Genomic DNA, 15654 nt, shown 5'->3' with positions numbered 1-15654 from the left:
ACCTCAGTTTCACTTTCCAATTTGAAGCAGATTCCATTTCCTTCCTAGATGTTACCCTGAGCTTTGCGGGAGGCAGAATACAATCTGAGCTATACAGAAAATCTAGTGCGGGCAATACAGTACTTCATGCTTCTAGCAGCCATCCCTCACATGTCACTAGAAACCTACCCATAGGTGAATTCATTCGCCTTATACGTAATTGTTCAAGTAAAGACACTTACACTCGCCAGGCTGAGCAACTTACTTACCGCTTGACCCTTCGAGGATACAAACAGCATGTCATCACCAGAGCGAGGACCCTAGCAGAACGTAGGGACCGCTCTTTTCATTTGCAAGACAGGCATGAGACACCAAAATATAGTGTGAATGATCCACAATCTAACCATTTTCATAACCCCATAGTTTTTTCCACCAGATATAGCCCACAATTTCAGGACATTTGTAAAATTGTCAATAGATATTTGCCTTTACTCTATCAGGACAGCAAATGTGAATTAGCCCTTAAATCCGGCATTAAGTGTGTGGCACGACGTGGTCTCACTTTGGGTAACCTACTTGCACCAAGTGATGTTTCCTCTAGTGTATCTGATAGAGGGGCACATACTTGGCTCTCAATCCAGGGATTTTTTAGATGTGCGGTACCGCGATGCGGTATTTGCCAATTCGCGGAAAAAAACAACTCTATCACCTCTAGTAGTACAGGTCGTAGTTACCCTATAAAATCCTTCATTAACTGTAACACTAACTACGTGGTGTATGTTGCACGTTGTAATATCTGTAATGTCCAGTATGTAGGTTCCAGTACACGAAAACTCAAAATCCGATTGGGGGAGCACCTCACGGACATTAGATCACACTCTCTAGGCAGATCTGGCAGATCGCTATCTGGTTTAGCAAAACACTTTGTAGAGCGTCATTCGGGTGACATCAGTGGTCTCCGTATTAGTGCCGTGGAAAGGGTTAAACAACCCAGAAGAGGAGGTAATTGGACTTCTCTCCTACGGAAAAGAGAAGCCTTGTGGATTCTCCTTTTAGATACTAGATTCCCGAGAGGTTTGAACTATAAATCAGACTTACTATATATCTATTGAGCCCACCAGGTATTAACTGCTGTTTATCATTTATTTTTTGGGAGAATTTATCATTTTGTGTTTTTGTTATTTTTCTTTCGTCTCTTTTCTTGTATATAAATTGTAAGCCGATCATGTGATCGATTTGACGAGAGATTTCCCCTCCCTTAGAGGGGCGTTCCCTATTCCTGTTGCATCACATAGAGCAATGTATAAAAATCTGTCATTCATGCTTTAACCTTGCCATGATTAAGAGGTAGAACCTCGTAACGCGTAGGCGTTTTTTAGCTCACTATTCACTTTTTGTCTGTCCTTTTATGCTCTTGATGTTATATTAAAGATTTTTTGTATCCTAAGAAGCTGTGGACGCTTACCTTTTGCTCATTGCTTTACGGGTTGTGGCCCGCAATATGTTTTTCCCACGTGCTTCAAGACAAGACTGCCAACTGAGTTAACCACTATAGCAAGAAAGGTGAGCTGACATTTTTTCCTTTTTCATAAGACAATCTCCTGCAGTTCAAACCGAGCATGAGTATGGGGAAGAAAGGTGATTTGAGTGCCTTTGAACGTGGCATGGTTGTTGGTGTCAGAAGGGCTGGTCTGAGTATTTCAGAAACTGCTGATCTACTGGGATTTTCACGCACAACCATCTCTAGGGTTTACAGAGAATGGTCCGAAAAAGAAAAAACATCCAGTGAGCGGCAGTTCTGTGGGCGGAAATGCCTTGTTGATGCCAGAGGTCAGAGGAGAATGGGCAGACTGGTTTGAGCTGATAGAAAGGCAACAGTGACTCAAATAGCCAACCGTTACAACCAAGGTAGGCAGAAGAGCATCTCTGAACGCACAGTACGTCCAACTTTGAGGCAGACGGGCTACAGCATCAGAAGACCACACCGGGTGCCACTCCTTTCAGCTAAGAACAGGAAACTGAGGCTACAATTTGCACAAGCTCATCGAAATTGGACAGTAGAAGATTGGAAAAACGTTGCCTGGTCTGATGAGTCTCGATTTCTGCTGCGACATTCGGATGGTAGGGTCAGAATTTGGCGTCAACAACATGAAAGCATGGATCCATCCTGCCTTGTATCAACGGTTTAGGCTGGTGGTGGTGGTGTCATGGTGTGGGGAATATTTTCTTGGCACTCTTCGGGCCCCTTGGTACCAATTGAGCATTGTTGCAACGCCACAGCCTACTTGAGTATTGTTGCTGACCATGTACATCCATTTATGACCACAATGTACCCAACATCTGATGGCTACTTTCAGCAGGATAATGCGCCATCTCATAAAGCTAGAATCATCTCAGACTGGTTTCTTGAACATGACAATGAGTTCACTGTACTCAAATGGCCTCCACAGTCACCAGATCTCAATCCAATAGAGCATCTTTGGGATGTGGTGGAATGGGAGATTCGCATCATGGATGTGCAGCCGACAAATCTGCGGCAACTGTGTGATGCCATCATGTCAATATGGACCAAAATCTCTGAGGAATGCTTCCAGCACCTTGTTGAATCTATGCCACAAAGAATTGAGGGAGTTCTGAAGGCAAAAGGGGGTCCAACCCGTTACTAGCATGGTGTACCTAATAAAGTGGCCGGTGAGTGTACACAGTATAGATAGACAAGTGCCAATCAGTGGCCGGTGGGTAAAGGGAGCAGGTGCTCATAAATATCCATGACTACTGTGCACAGGCACATAATGGAGAATGGACTAGTGTGCAGTGCTCAGAGTCCTTGTTATTTAGGAGCATATCTCTGAATCAGCTGCACAGAATAATGTAAGTGATACGTCCTTCTGTTCAGCTTCTCTATCACTAGTTTATGTTACCTTACATATGACAGCATAAACCTACTGACAGATTCTATTTAATATTTAACTCATAGGTTAGACAAATAAAAACTGTAATATGCACATGGACATTTTTGGTTAATACAATTCTGTTCCTAATGATACAAAGTACAAGCATGTCCAGCAATTGTCCACTTCTGTATAGGACAGTAATGCAGTGAATTAGCAATTCTTTTTATATTTTGATGCAAATTGAGCGTTCTGATAATAAAAAGAATGGGGCACATTTATAAGTGTGCGCCCTTGGCATACTTCTTAGTGGCATATGCCAAGCGAACGCAGGAAGGAGGAGCATGGCAAGGCTGAAAACAGGTGTAAACTTTGGCAAAACCCCCAGAGCAGGTGTAGATTTCTGTGCCCACAATGCAGCAGGTGCAGGTCCCACCAGATGTACTAAGAGATGTGCAAATCTTATTACATCCAGCGGGGTTAATTGGGACAGGGCTTCATTTAAATATCCCCCATTACGTACAAGAAGTAGTACAGCTAATTTAGGCTGCGTTCACACTACGTATATTTCAGTCAGTATATGTATATTTCAGTCAGTATTGCAACCAAAACCAGGAGTGGATTAAAAACACAGAAAGGCTCTGTTCACACAATGTTGAAATTGAGTGGATGGCCGCCATATAATGGCAAATATTTGCTGTTATTTTAGAACAACGGCTGTTATATTGAAATAATGGCAGTTATTTACTGTTATATGGCGGCCATCCACTCAATTTCACCATTGTGTGAACAGATCCTTTCTGTGTTTTTAATCCACTCCTGGTTTTGGTTGCAATACTGACTGAAATATACGTAGTGTGAACGCAGCCTTAAAAAGCACAGATCAATTAAAGTTTAGTTTTTCTGTTGAGAAAAAAAGCAAAATAGCACTTCAATGTCTTCTTGGGAACATTATCCACTTGTCTAAATACTCCCTCAGCTCAATCACATAATAGGCTGATAAATCACTAACCTTGCTTCAAAAGCTTCCAAATTTAGTTTCAGTTCTGGAGTAGAATTAATGATGTCATCAACAACAGATGGGATTTCTGGCAGTGGGAGTTCTGCAGCGCACACACAAATAGAACAAACAGTATTGCCAATATATTAGTAAAAGACACCATGAAATGTATAAATTAATTCAATAATGAAAAGGCGAAATCTATGAGGCCTCAGTGGGCCAAATCGGTCAGTCCACATTCACAACATGGCCATTTTAAAGCATTCCTGTCATACCTGCTGAGACTCCCGCCGATCATGAAGCAAGGATTTGTTAGTATTTGTAGCTAAAACCAGGAGTGGAACTGACAGCAAAATTATAATGGAAACTGGAAACAATTGATTCTGTTTTCAGCCCACACCTGGTTTTGGTTAAAAGTTTTTCGTTTTTTAATATTTCTTTAAAGAAAGAAAAAAAATGGGGCTGCATGTGCAGATCAATATAACTAGAACATTCGTGTTTTATTCAACATACAAAAACATGGCCACTTTTCCCCCTCTCTTGTCTCCAGTTCAGGTGTGGTTTGCAAATAAGCTCCATTTACTTTAATGGAACAGAGTTTGAAACCCCACCCAATCTGGAGACAAGAAAGGGGGAAAAGCGGCCATGTTTTTGTGGCGCTGGATAACCCCTTTAATCCCAAGTGCACATTCACCTGTTGTGGTTGTACATGCTCAGGTACAACTCTAATGTGCGCTTAATGTATTAAATCAGGGTCTGCTGCTGTCCACCTCCTGAGGTTCCTTTCTGGTTCCCGATGTAGAAATCCAAATTTTGTACAACAATGGTGGATCCCACATTGGTGCCAAAACCCTTTTTGAAAGCCAGGTTCAGATCTCCCGATTCAAAAGAAAATGCTGTCAGGCTTTTTGCAGATTAGTATCCTTCTTTATTGTATAGATGTGACGCCTTTCGGGGGTCCCCTACCCACTTCATCAGACATCAAAATGAACAATGCCCCCTTTAAGATTTCTGATGAAAGGGGTGGTGGACACATTTATACAATAAAAAAAGGATACTAATCAGCAAAAAGCCTGACAGCATCTTCTTTTGAATCAGGAGATCTGAACCTGGCTTTCAAAAAGGGCTTTGGCGCCAAAATGTGATCCACTATTGTTGTACAAAATTCTGATTGCTTTAATAAAGTTATATTGCTCCGAGCAGGTGTCGAGGAACTGCAGGGCTTAGACAGCCCTGCAGTTCCCAACACAAACATTGGTGGCAGTAGAGATTAGTTTTGCCCCTTACTGCTGCCACTCAACAGCAGTTGGTATATAAAGAAAAAAGTATACCTTTACTTTAATGAAGATTACATAGTAATATATCTTTAAAGACCCGTTGACACTACGGAATTGGGGCAGAGATTACGTGCGGAATCCCTTGCTGCTGCAACTCAACAAAAGTATATTAAGAAAATTGTATATATTTTTATGAAGTGGAAAAAAACACAATCTCCAGACAAGGAAATTAAAAAAAAAAAAAAAAAAAAAAAAAAAGACACCTTTACTCTCCTGAGTACCCCTTAAAGGACCATCCTTCACAATAGCAGGAATTACTTTACTGCTCGCATACAAGTAAAGCCAGGTGATGGAACTTTGTTACTGCAAAAGAAGAGCCCATGGAGCCTCATCAAAGAGTCTCGAAACACAGGACTAGCCAGATATCCCTCTGGGAAGGACCCAGCCAAGGGGTGGCTCCTGTAAGGAAGCCACCACAACCACCATATTAAGTGGCCCTATAAGTCAATGTAATGACAAGGGAAAAACCAAGGCCAGGTAACCAATCCACATACAGCTGTTTCGGGGTGTTGCCCCTCATCAGTGTGGAGCAGGATTCTGGCTAAGTGGGAGCAATGCCTAGTAGAGCCATAAGAGAAACAGATCACTGATCTCAGGGAGACTAGCCAAGAGGTCCTTCCCGGAGGGATATCTGGCTAGTCCTGTGTTTCGAGACTCTTTGATGAGGCTCCACGGGCTCTTCTTTTGCATATTCAAGTTTCCCAGGGGGCAATGCACCTAGGACTTCGCTGCATTGAGCGCTTTCACTAGCAGCCGGCGGTGTTGTCGTTTGGCTGGTCTCCCTGAGATCAGCGATCTGCTTCTCTTATAGCTCTACTAGGCATTGCTCCCACCTAGCCAGAATCCTGCTCCACTTTGATGAGGGGCAACACCCCGAAACAGCTGTATGTGGATGGTTACCTGGCCTTGGTTTTTCCCTTGTCATTACATTGACTTATAAGGCCACTTAATATGGTGGTTATGGTGGTTTCCTTACAGGAGCCGCTCCTTGGCTGGGTCCTTCCTGGAGGGATATCTGGCTAGTCCTGTGTTTCGAGACTCTTTGATGAGGCTCCAGGGGCTCTTCTTTTGCATATTCATGTTTCCCAGGGGGCAATGCACCTAGGACTTCACTGCATTGAGTGCTTTCACTAGCAGCCAGCAGTGTTGTCGTTTGGCTGGTCTCCCTGAGATCAGCGATCTGTTTCTCTTATGGAACTTTGCTACTGAGCATGTGTGACCACTAGCATTAAGTGGACATTCTGAGAGAGAATTAAAGCAACTCTGTACCCCCCCCCCCCCAAACCACCTTTGAAGAGCTGCTTTTAATCCAAGATCTTCCTGGGGTCCCTTCTTCAGGTGATGCAGTTATTGTCTTAAAAAACAACTTTTAAACTTGCAGCCATTGGCAGGATTTTTCCTATTCCTCTGCAGTGAACACTACACAGGTGCCTTAACGATCCAGCCCATGTGCCGTGTTCTCACAGGTGATGAATAGGAGAATACCTGCCTGGGGCATGCCTAATGATGAGGAGGGCGGGGAGGAGGGACAGAGAGGTTGTGCCAGCCTAATGCACAGACACTCTAGGCCACGCCAGTTTGAAACAGGGCTGCAAGTTTAAAAGTTGTTTTTTAGGACAGTAACTGCATCACCAGCCAAACGGAACCCAGGACAGATCTTGGATTAAAAGCAGCTATCCAAAGGTACAAGTGGTTTCGGGTGGGCAGATTGTGGGTACAGTGTCACTTTAAACACACTATGGGGTGTTATGACAAGTATGTAACAGCTATATTTAGAGCATTTTTTACATAATATCTAATAAAATCTGCTTAATTTGCAACTTAACTGGAAGGCAAGCCTAAGCAGGTTCATATTGTGCAGATGTACTCCGGCATGTGCAGTATGTGACATTTTTCATAAAAGTAAATTATAATTTTAGAAAAAGAAGCAAAATATGTCATACACACAGAGAGATATACAGAGAACTGCAACTCAAACAAGAAAAACACAGATAGAATGTAAGACACAGTACAGATATGTAATACAGTGTAAGTGTACTGGGTTCAGTATTAGGTCATTTTAGCACAGTATCTTGCCTTATACTATACCTTCAGCTTGTGGCTGCAGTTCATCTCCTAGTGGAACTGTATTATCCTCAGGTACCTCTTTAGGAAGGCTATTTGTGACAACCTGAGGACTATTGTCTGTGGTCACTGGTTTACATTCTTCAATTAAAACCTATTAGAAAGGTAGCATGTTAACTTGGACTCCCACAGTATAACTGCAAAAACAATGATGGTAACTAGTGTGGGCCTCTAAGGTCACAGACTATGACAAATACAAACACAGGGGGTACTGTTTTTCATTGAAGAGACCCAGACTCTGACATATGGAAATCTATTTTTTGGCAATGCTTCTTGGGGAAAAAGTATGCAAATTAGCTCTCCTCCAGAGGAAGCTAACCAGAGTTTCCTGTAAAGTGGGGAGACATCGATCTTAGTTGTTTTGGGGTTCTTGTCCCTTGAGAATACAATGCAGTGCAAAGTACAAGTTAGGTAGGTCAGCGCTAATCTGCATACATAAGCAAAGTGTACAATTTATTATATATACACACGCACACAAACACAGTCTTACAGTCTCCCTGTGTGCGGGTATGAATGTAAGTAAATTCCACCATGACTTATATGCATTTAAATGTCATTTTGGCCAAGATCTGAGCGAAGAATTATATGAGTCAAACTTTGCTCATCTGTGGTGACCTACTAGTCTAAGAAGTTGAGAACAACCAGATCATTTTACAGCAGCCGAAATAGCACATGAAAAAGAGTATACATCCAACTTTTTAACAGTAGAAAAGAAATGTTTAGTCTGAACTAAAGCCAAATCCCTCCCACACATGAGTGGGACAAAGGAAAAACAGTGCAAACAAACTACAGCTCTAACGGGTTGCTATAGGTTAGTGCTCCAATAAAACATGTCTGCACTGAACACTGTGGTGAAAACTTAATGATGCCTACATGCAAACCTCCAGACTAAAGGCTATTAAACTAGTAAAAAGAGAGATTTTTCTTACTCCTTAAAACCAAAATGTGGTAATCCAGAACACCAAACATCCAGCAATTAAACAGAAACATAATAAGGAATGGAATAGAACATGGTTCCCAAGACCAACAGTGAAGACTGAGCAGTGAATAACCTTTAGAAAAAAAGACCTCAAAATAAAAAAACAGAACACTAACATATTTTATATGAAAAAGGTACCCGAGCTTTAGAAAGCATTTTTGACACGTCCTAGGGACATCGGAAAAGTCCAACAACAATCAGAAGGGTTCAAAAACTTTTAAAAATGTATTGTGTAACAAAGTACATAGCTACGTCTCAGCTCCATACCATACTTGGCAAAGACCCTATGGGGTTGTAATGTAACAATGTACTTGGTTGCACAATAAACTTTTGAAAATATTTAAACTCGATTCTATCTTCTATTGGGATTGTTGATGTTCCTCCATGCATCGCCTGACTGTCTGCCATTATCACCCAATATAATAAATTTTGTTGGACTTTTCATTTATGGTTATGTTTTAGGAACATGTCAAAAAGTTTAATCAGTTTGTGTCCAGGTTGTTCAGACCATGACTGATCTCTAGAACAAACAGGGAGAGAAACGCAAAGACATGCACTTCTCTCCCTGCTATTTGTCTGTGTGAGCAAGACAGTCTAATAGACTTGGGAATCAGTCTTGGTCATGTGACGCAGATCCATAAGAGAAAAAGCTTGGACTCTGTGCCCCTAGGACATGTCAAAAGTTTTATAAAAACTCAATACCTCTTTACAGTATTAGGGCCCGCTCACACTACGGATTTGGCTCGGAGATTCTGCCAGGAACCTCCGCCCGTAGACTCTGTGGCGAATCCCTCCTGCTATGTCTTTGAATGGAAGGACTTGTGCGCTTCCGCTCTTCACTCAAATAATTGACATGTAAATTAATTGAGCGGAAAGGAGCGCAGGCCCTCCCATTAAAAGATATAGCAGGAGGGATTCAACACGGGAATCTCCATGCCGAAAACGGGCGTAAAATAGCCACAAAAAAGACGCTGTGTGAACATAGCCTTATAGTGGCCATCACTGACGGTTCTCTACCTTAACAAGTATTTTACTGTATTGTCATTTGAACTGTAATGACATCACAATTCTGCACATTTTACTAATTTGAGGCAATACAAAAAGCTTATATTCATAGTAATGTTAAATTAAAATTACAGCTCCCCTGTGTTTCCTTAATTTTTTTTCTGTGCTTTCTAAATATGTGGTTGTTGTGCCCTGGCATTTTGGTTTTAAGAAAATAAGTTCACTTGTGATCATCTTGTTCCCTTGGTCCCACAAACTTTCTAACACATTTCTCCACTGTGAACTCGCTGACAAAAACACATCATTTCTTGGTTTCCTGCACTTTTATGAGTATGACTTGAGGGAAAGTGGAAGACTTGGGTAAAGCTGAACTTTAGATAGGTCAAATAGGTTACGAGGCTGCTGACGAAACCTGGTCTAAAATGTCAATCTCACTTACTTTTTCACTACTAAGGCTGTAAGGGTATCCACCATCGGGGACGCTTTCTAAAGATGATGGGGCATCCTGAAAATCTTGCAGTATTAACTTCTTCTCCCTAAAATTTAAAGATCAAATTATGGTGAATTTTTCTACTTCAAATGTTAAAATGGCACGTTCACGTGTAAACAAATAAGGTGTCTAATCCTTCACTAGCTTCATGGTAAGCCAGACACCATATTAAATGCTTATAATGTGCTTTTTTTCCTGCACTTACTACAGCATCAAGGTTTCACTTCCTGGATAAAATGGTGATGTCACGACCCGACTCCCAGAGCTGTGCGGGCTGTGGCTGCTGGAGAAGATGATGGTAGGGGGACACTGAGGGACACAGGGCGCTGGAGGGACACTGAGCATACCTCTGCCATCATATTCTCCAGCAGCCACAGCCCGCACAGCTCTGGGAGTCGGGTCATGACATCACCATTTTATCCAGGAAGTGAAGCCTTGATGCAGTAGTAAGTGCAGGGAAAAAGGACTTTACATTTCCCGTAATAAGTGTATATTGGTGGTTTGTATAACTTTTGGGAAGCAATACAATACTTTAATAAAAAATTTTGCCGGACTTCTCCTTTAAAGAGTCACTGTCATATTTTTTTTTTTACAGAAATCAATAGTCCAGGCGATTTTAAGAAACTTTGTAATTGGGTTTATTAGCCAAATATGCCATTATTTGCATTCAAAAAGCCTTTTCCCAGGTCCCCCCCCCTCCTCTTTTCCATTCACTGCAACAAAATCAGAAAATTGTGACTTGTTGCATCAGACGTACCCAGTCTGTTCTAAAGATAGTTAGGGCCCTATCACACCAAAAGATGTCTGACAGATTATCTGACAGATTTTTTCGGCCAAAGGATGACAGTCGTAGGTCTCTCAGGCTGTATCCATCTTTTCCAGGCAACGTTAATCATCAGGTTTGGGTTCTACTGAACTGACTCTAAAATAAAATTGCTAGAGATGAGCGAACTTAGAGAGTTCTACAGGTTAAGTAAAATAATTACATAAAGCTGCTTGTGGAACACGAGAAAAATAAGCGTACTTGGAGAAAACCACACAGGGAGAACACACTAATTCCATGCAGATGTTGCCTATATTGGATTGACGCCTATAGTTTGAGGCGGTAAGGCAGCAGGGCTAACCTCTGAGACACCCACATGAAACTAAGTGTCTTGGAAAATAGATTTCCCCATTTTGTGGCCTCTCAAAGTGACCCGGCTGTCTATAAATTATACCACGTATTTCCACCAGAGTGCTGAGAAAACAACTTTTTGTTCTTCAAAAACAAAGGTTGTCATATAATATTGCCTGTGCACAGCCAACATGGATTTTGTGGGAATACCCTGTAGGTCAGAATCTGGTGCGGCAAAAGTGTAGGGAAAGCACTTCTCTTCTCACGAGGATTACCAATAACGTCATTGCACGGTTGAGTCAGAAAAGGGAGGAAATGACAGAAGAAAAGTACGAACAAGGTGGCAAAAGAGTATTTTCAACAAAAAAAAAGGAGACTAGCTCCTGTTTCCGCTGAAACAGCTCTGTCAAATACAATGAAGATATATACAGATCTATGGATGGATGCCTACATAGTATCATATACTGGCTGCTGTGACAGTGGTCATCCACAGACGGATGTCTATCACAAGCTCACCAGGAATAAAGTAGTGTTTCTATTATATTACAGGGCTCCAGATGGCGACCAAAATGGTCGCCAATGCGACTAATATTTTGCAAATGGCGCCCAGATTTATTAATCTGGGCGCCATTTGCGACTGGCCCCGGCGGCGGCGCGGCTGCCGGGGGTGTCCCATCCTATCCCCGGCAGCGTGGCGCATCAGTGAGCTGCCTGGGGCCCTGACTTCCGGCACAGGAAGCGCGCGTCAGAGACGCTTCCTGTGTCAGAAGTCACAGCCCCGGCGTACAGGGAGCTCACTGACGCGCGGCGCTGCCGGGGATAGGACGGGACACCCCCGGCAGCCGCACATCAGCCGGGGACAGCGTCCGAAGAAGAAGAGGGTCGCCGGGGGAGCGGGTTGTCAGGTGAGTTTGTGTGTTTATTTTTTTTAAATACTGCTTAGCATAGAGGAAAGGGGGGGGGGGCCATCTATAATGGGGGGAAGAGAAGGGGGGGGGCATCTATAATGGGGGGAGAAGAGGGGCCATGTTCAAGGGGGGGAGAGGGGGCTATCTATAAGGGGAGGGGGTATCTATAAGGGGGGGAGAAGAGGGGGCATCTATAATGGGGAGGAGGAGGGGGCATCTATAATGGGGGTAGAGGGGGTCATCTATAAGGGGAGGGGGTATCTATAAGGGGGGGAGAAGAGGGGGCATCTATAATGGGGGGGAGGAGGGGGCATCTATAATGGGGGGGGAGGAGGGGGCATCTATAATGGGGGTAGAGGGGGTCATCTATAAGGGGAGGGGGTATCTATAAGGGGGGGAGAAGAGGGGGCATCTATAATGGGGGGGGGAGAGGGGGCATCTATAATGGGGGGGAGAGGGGGCATCTATAATGGGGGGGAGAGGGGGTATCTATAATGGGAGGGAGGAGGGGGCATCTATAATGGGGAGGGGGCCATCTATAAGTGTAGGGCAAACTGGCTGCAGACACTGGGAGATAGATATATGCACAATTATTATTATCAGGGCCCCTCAGGTGTCTGTATTGTAGGGGGTCACTTGCATTAGTCACTAGGTGAGAGATATATCTATCTATATACTCATCTTGTGGGGGGGTCACTGTGGCTGCAGTCATAAGTCTAGCTCAGTATGTATAGACTGTTGCAAGCTTTTAAAGGGAACCTGTCACCCCCGGTGCCGGGGTGACAGGCTCCCAACCCCCCGTTAGAGCCCCCTATACTCACCTCATCGCGCCGGATCCCGCTTCTGAAGATGGTCGGGTCACGGAGATCTCAGCCGCTGCAGCCCGGCGCGCACACTGAGAGATGAGTCCAACCCTCATAGAGAATGACGGAGCGCTGGACTCTCCTGTCATTCTCTGAGCATTGGACTCATCTCTCAGCGCACGCCGGGCTGCAGCGGCTGAGATCTCCGTGACCCGACCATCTTCAGAAGCGGGACCCGGCGCGATGAGGTGAGTATAGGGGGCTCTAACGGGGGGTTGGGAGCCTGTCACCCTGGCACGGGGGTCAACAGGTTCCCTTTAAGTTCAAGTTCAGAAGAATAAGCCTCATTAAAAGGCTAGCCAAGTGAAGCTGAAGTACTGAGTCAGACTGTATATGGTTGTCAGACTGTATATGGTTGTCAGGTTGCAAGTTTCCATGTTGAACATTTTCAAACTAAGAAAAGAGAGAATCTAAAGGAGGAGGATGCTGCCGTGGCCTCTGCACACAGTAAGTCCCATTTAACATAACATTAATTTTACATGGTTTAAAATGTTGGCGACCAAATATTCTATTTGGCGCCTAAATTTTTCAGGTTAGGAGCCAATGGCTCCTAGGTAAATTTTTTAGTCTGGAGCCCTGTATTATATAATAATAAAATAGTAAGTTTGGGGGGGTTCCTAGAGAGTCACTATTTAAGGGGTTATACCACTAAAAATATTGTGTATATATTAGTAGTAGGGCTGGGTGATTAATCGCACAGAATTTGAGATTAGATTAGATTTTTTGTGAAAATTGTAAATCGATTTAAAAAAATAATAATAATTGGATGCAGGTGGGCAGGAGATGCACAGGAGGGGTATGCGCGGGCAATGCGGGCGGCGTGTTGGTGGTGGCCTCCAGCTGTTAAAGCAGTGCCTGGGGAGGGAGAGCGCCCAGCAGCCTCTTCTTTACCCCCACCGCTGACCCACCCCAAAGTACACAAGCTTCACTCCTGGCTGTACAAGGAGGTCCCTGTCCACTGGAGGAGGCCGCAGGGACAGCTGGGTTTGGGTGACTGGGGCAGAGGTGATATCATTGCTGCAAGTGCTGAAGCTGTACAGCAGGATGGGGGATCTGCACTGTGGCCCCCGATCCCACTGTAAAGCTCCAAAAACCGCAGCAACGATGTCACCCTATCCTGTAGTCCCTGCGGTCTCCTTCAGAATACGGGGACCTCCATGTGTGGCTGGGAGGGTGCCTGGGGTGAGAGGAGGAGGAGGTGCGTGCCCAGGTGGAGTGGAAGGTGAAGGAGGGTATACTGGGTATGTGCCCTCCTGTCCTAGTCACCCCCAGTCTGCCACAATCAGCCACAGTCTTCCCCAGTTGACCACAGTCTGCCCCAGCTTCCCCAGTGACCCAGAGTCACCCCAGTCTGCCCCAGTCACCCCTCATGTTTGTATACTACTACACCCTTCATCTGTTCCTGTACTACTATTACTATACTCCTCATCTGTTCCTGTACTACCACTACACCCCTCATCTGTTCCTGTACTACTATTACTATACTCCTCTCATCTGTTCCTGTACTACTACTACACCCCTCATCTGTTCCTGTACTACTACCACCCCCACACTCATCTAGACCTGTACTACTACAACACTTATCCACTTATCCTTATACATCACCCATCCTCAATCCAGCTTGCTGCACAGGGTCCCACCTTCCTGGCCGGCTTCACTTCAGATGTGTTACGTGTGAAACTGGCCTTAGTGAGATATCTGGAGCGGTGTGTGAAGGACTACTTTGTATACAGTTCAGTGGAGGGAGACTGTGATCTGTGGTTATTTAGGCAGTTACTAAGTGCCAGATTGCAATGCTTTTCTGGGAAATACAGCTGCTTCCTGGTCACATGAGAACACTGGGCCCGGCCACACAAAGTAAACAGACCAGAGCTGCAGAGTGGCAAACAAATAGGCTATAAAGAATTAAAATGACTGAGGTGTAATACCCCAGGGTTTCCTTTTTTTCTCCATTGCGTGGGATAACCCCTTTAATTGTGCAGCATCAGTAAATGTGAAATTAATTTATGATGACTTTACTCTAAATAAAAAATTGCAGTTTGTTGGGTACTGCGCTCACCACTATTCAAAAAGTGGATGGAGCCTCAGGGGTGGAACTCGGTAAGCATATTTCCTTTATTATGTTACCCTTCTCCTTTAATCATTAAGTGTTGGTTAATACTTGGTCATGGTATGGCAGTATTACCATTGCCCTTGGTATAATGGTATTTAGTAAGGATATAATAGTAATATGTAGTAATTATTTGATAGTATTATCTGATAATAGTGTGATGGTATCATTTGGTCTTCATATAGAGCTGGTCTCACTGTACTGGATATGGTCAGTATGATGGTATTATATATGGAGTTCTGTATGGGTTAACACCTTGCATTTATTAACAGAAGTGAATCACGATCACAGCGTAGTCAGAGGTCTGGTCACATATAGGTTATGTTCCCACAACGGAAAAACGATGGCAAACATTTTATCACCGAAAAACGGACGTCTATTGATGATGATGGCCACAAATAACATTGATGATCATTATTTGTGACCGCGATTATCATTAAACAATCGTCTTTGGGCCATTTTCCCTCTGTGGGAACATATCCACAAGCTACTATTGCAACCATGCAAAAGTGCAATGTGTCAGCACCAGCGCCTTTCTCAAGTATGCTTCGAAAAGGCACTTCTACTTAAAAACTGCACTTTTGTGTGGTTGCAATAAAGAAACAACTCGGCTGGGATGTTGATTTGCATCTGGTTTGTGGATCTGGGTTGGGCACCCCAGTTAGTCACTTGCCAGGTGGAGGGTGTCTTGTGCTGCCTTTTTCTGTTAGCTGCATGGTATTTGGTAACAGCAAGACTATAGGTGTGTAGAGTACTCAATTTTCTGGTACTGTTATACACTGGAATTTTCTGCATTAAAGCCTGTTTCAGAAAATATTAAGCATGCCTGTCGCTGTGTGAACTATAGAGATGGC

The 15654-nt window shown here is 43.8% G+C and overlaps 1 protein-coding gene across 1 annotated transcript in view; it reads right to left on the bottom strand.

Moving 5' to 3' along the window:
• Window positions 1–15654, bottom strand: part of LOC138769988 (C-Jun-amino-terminal kinase-interacting protein 4-like) — a 91153-nt gene that overhangs the window by 45942 nt on the left and 29557 nt on the right. The window contains exons 5-7 of the mRNA XM_069948794.1: window positions 9755–9851; window positions 7296–7425; window positions 3883–3973 (exon numbers count right to left, since the gene is read on the bottom strand). Coding sequence (XP_069804895.1) covers window positions 3883–3973; window positions 7296–7425; window positions 9755–9851 — 318 coding nt within the window. The remainder of the gene's footprint in view (window positions 1–3882; window positions 3974–7295; window positions 7426–9754; window positions 9852–15654) is intronic.

Source organism: Dendropsophus ebraccatus, chromosome 12, assembly GCF_027789765.1.
Source record: "Dendropsophus ebraccatus isolate aDenEbr1 chromosome 12, aDenEbr1.pat, whole genome shotgun sequence".
Taxonomy (NCBI): Eukaryota; Metazoa; Chordata; class Amphibia; order Anura; family Hylidae; genus Dendropsophus; species Dendropsophus ebraccatus.
This window is presented reverse-complemented; position numbering and strand designations above follow the sequence as displayed.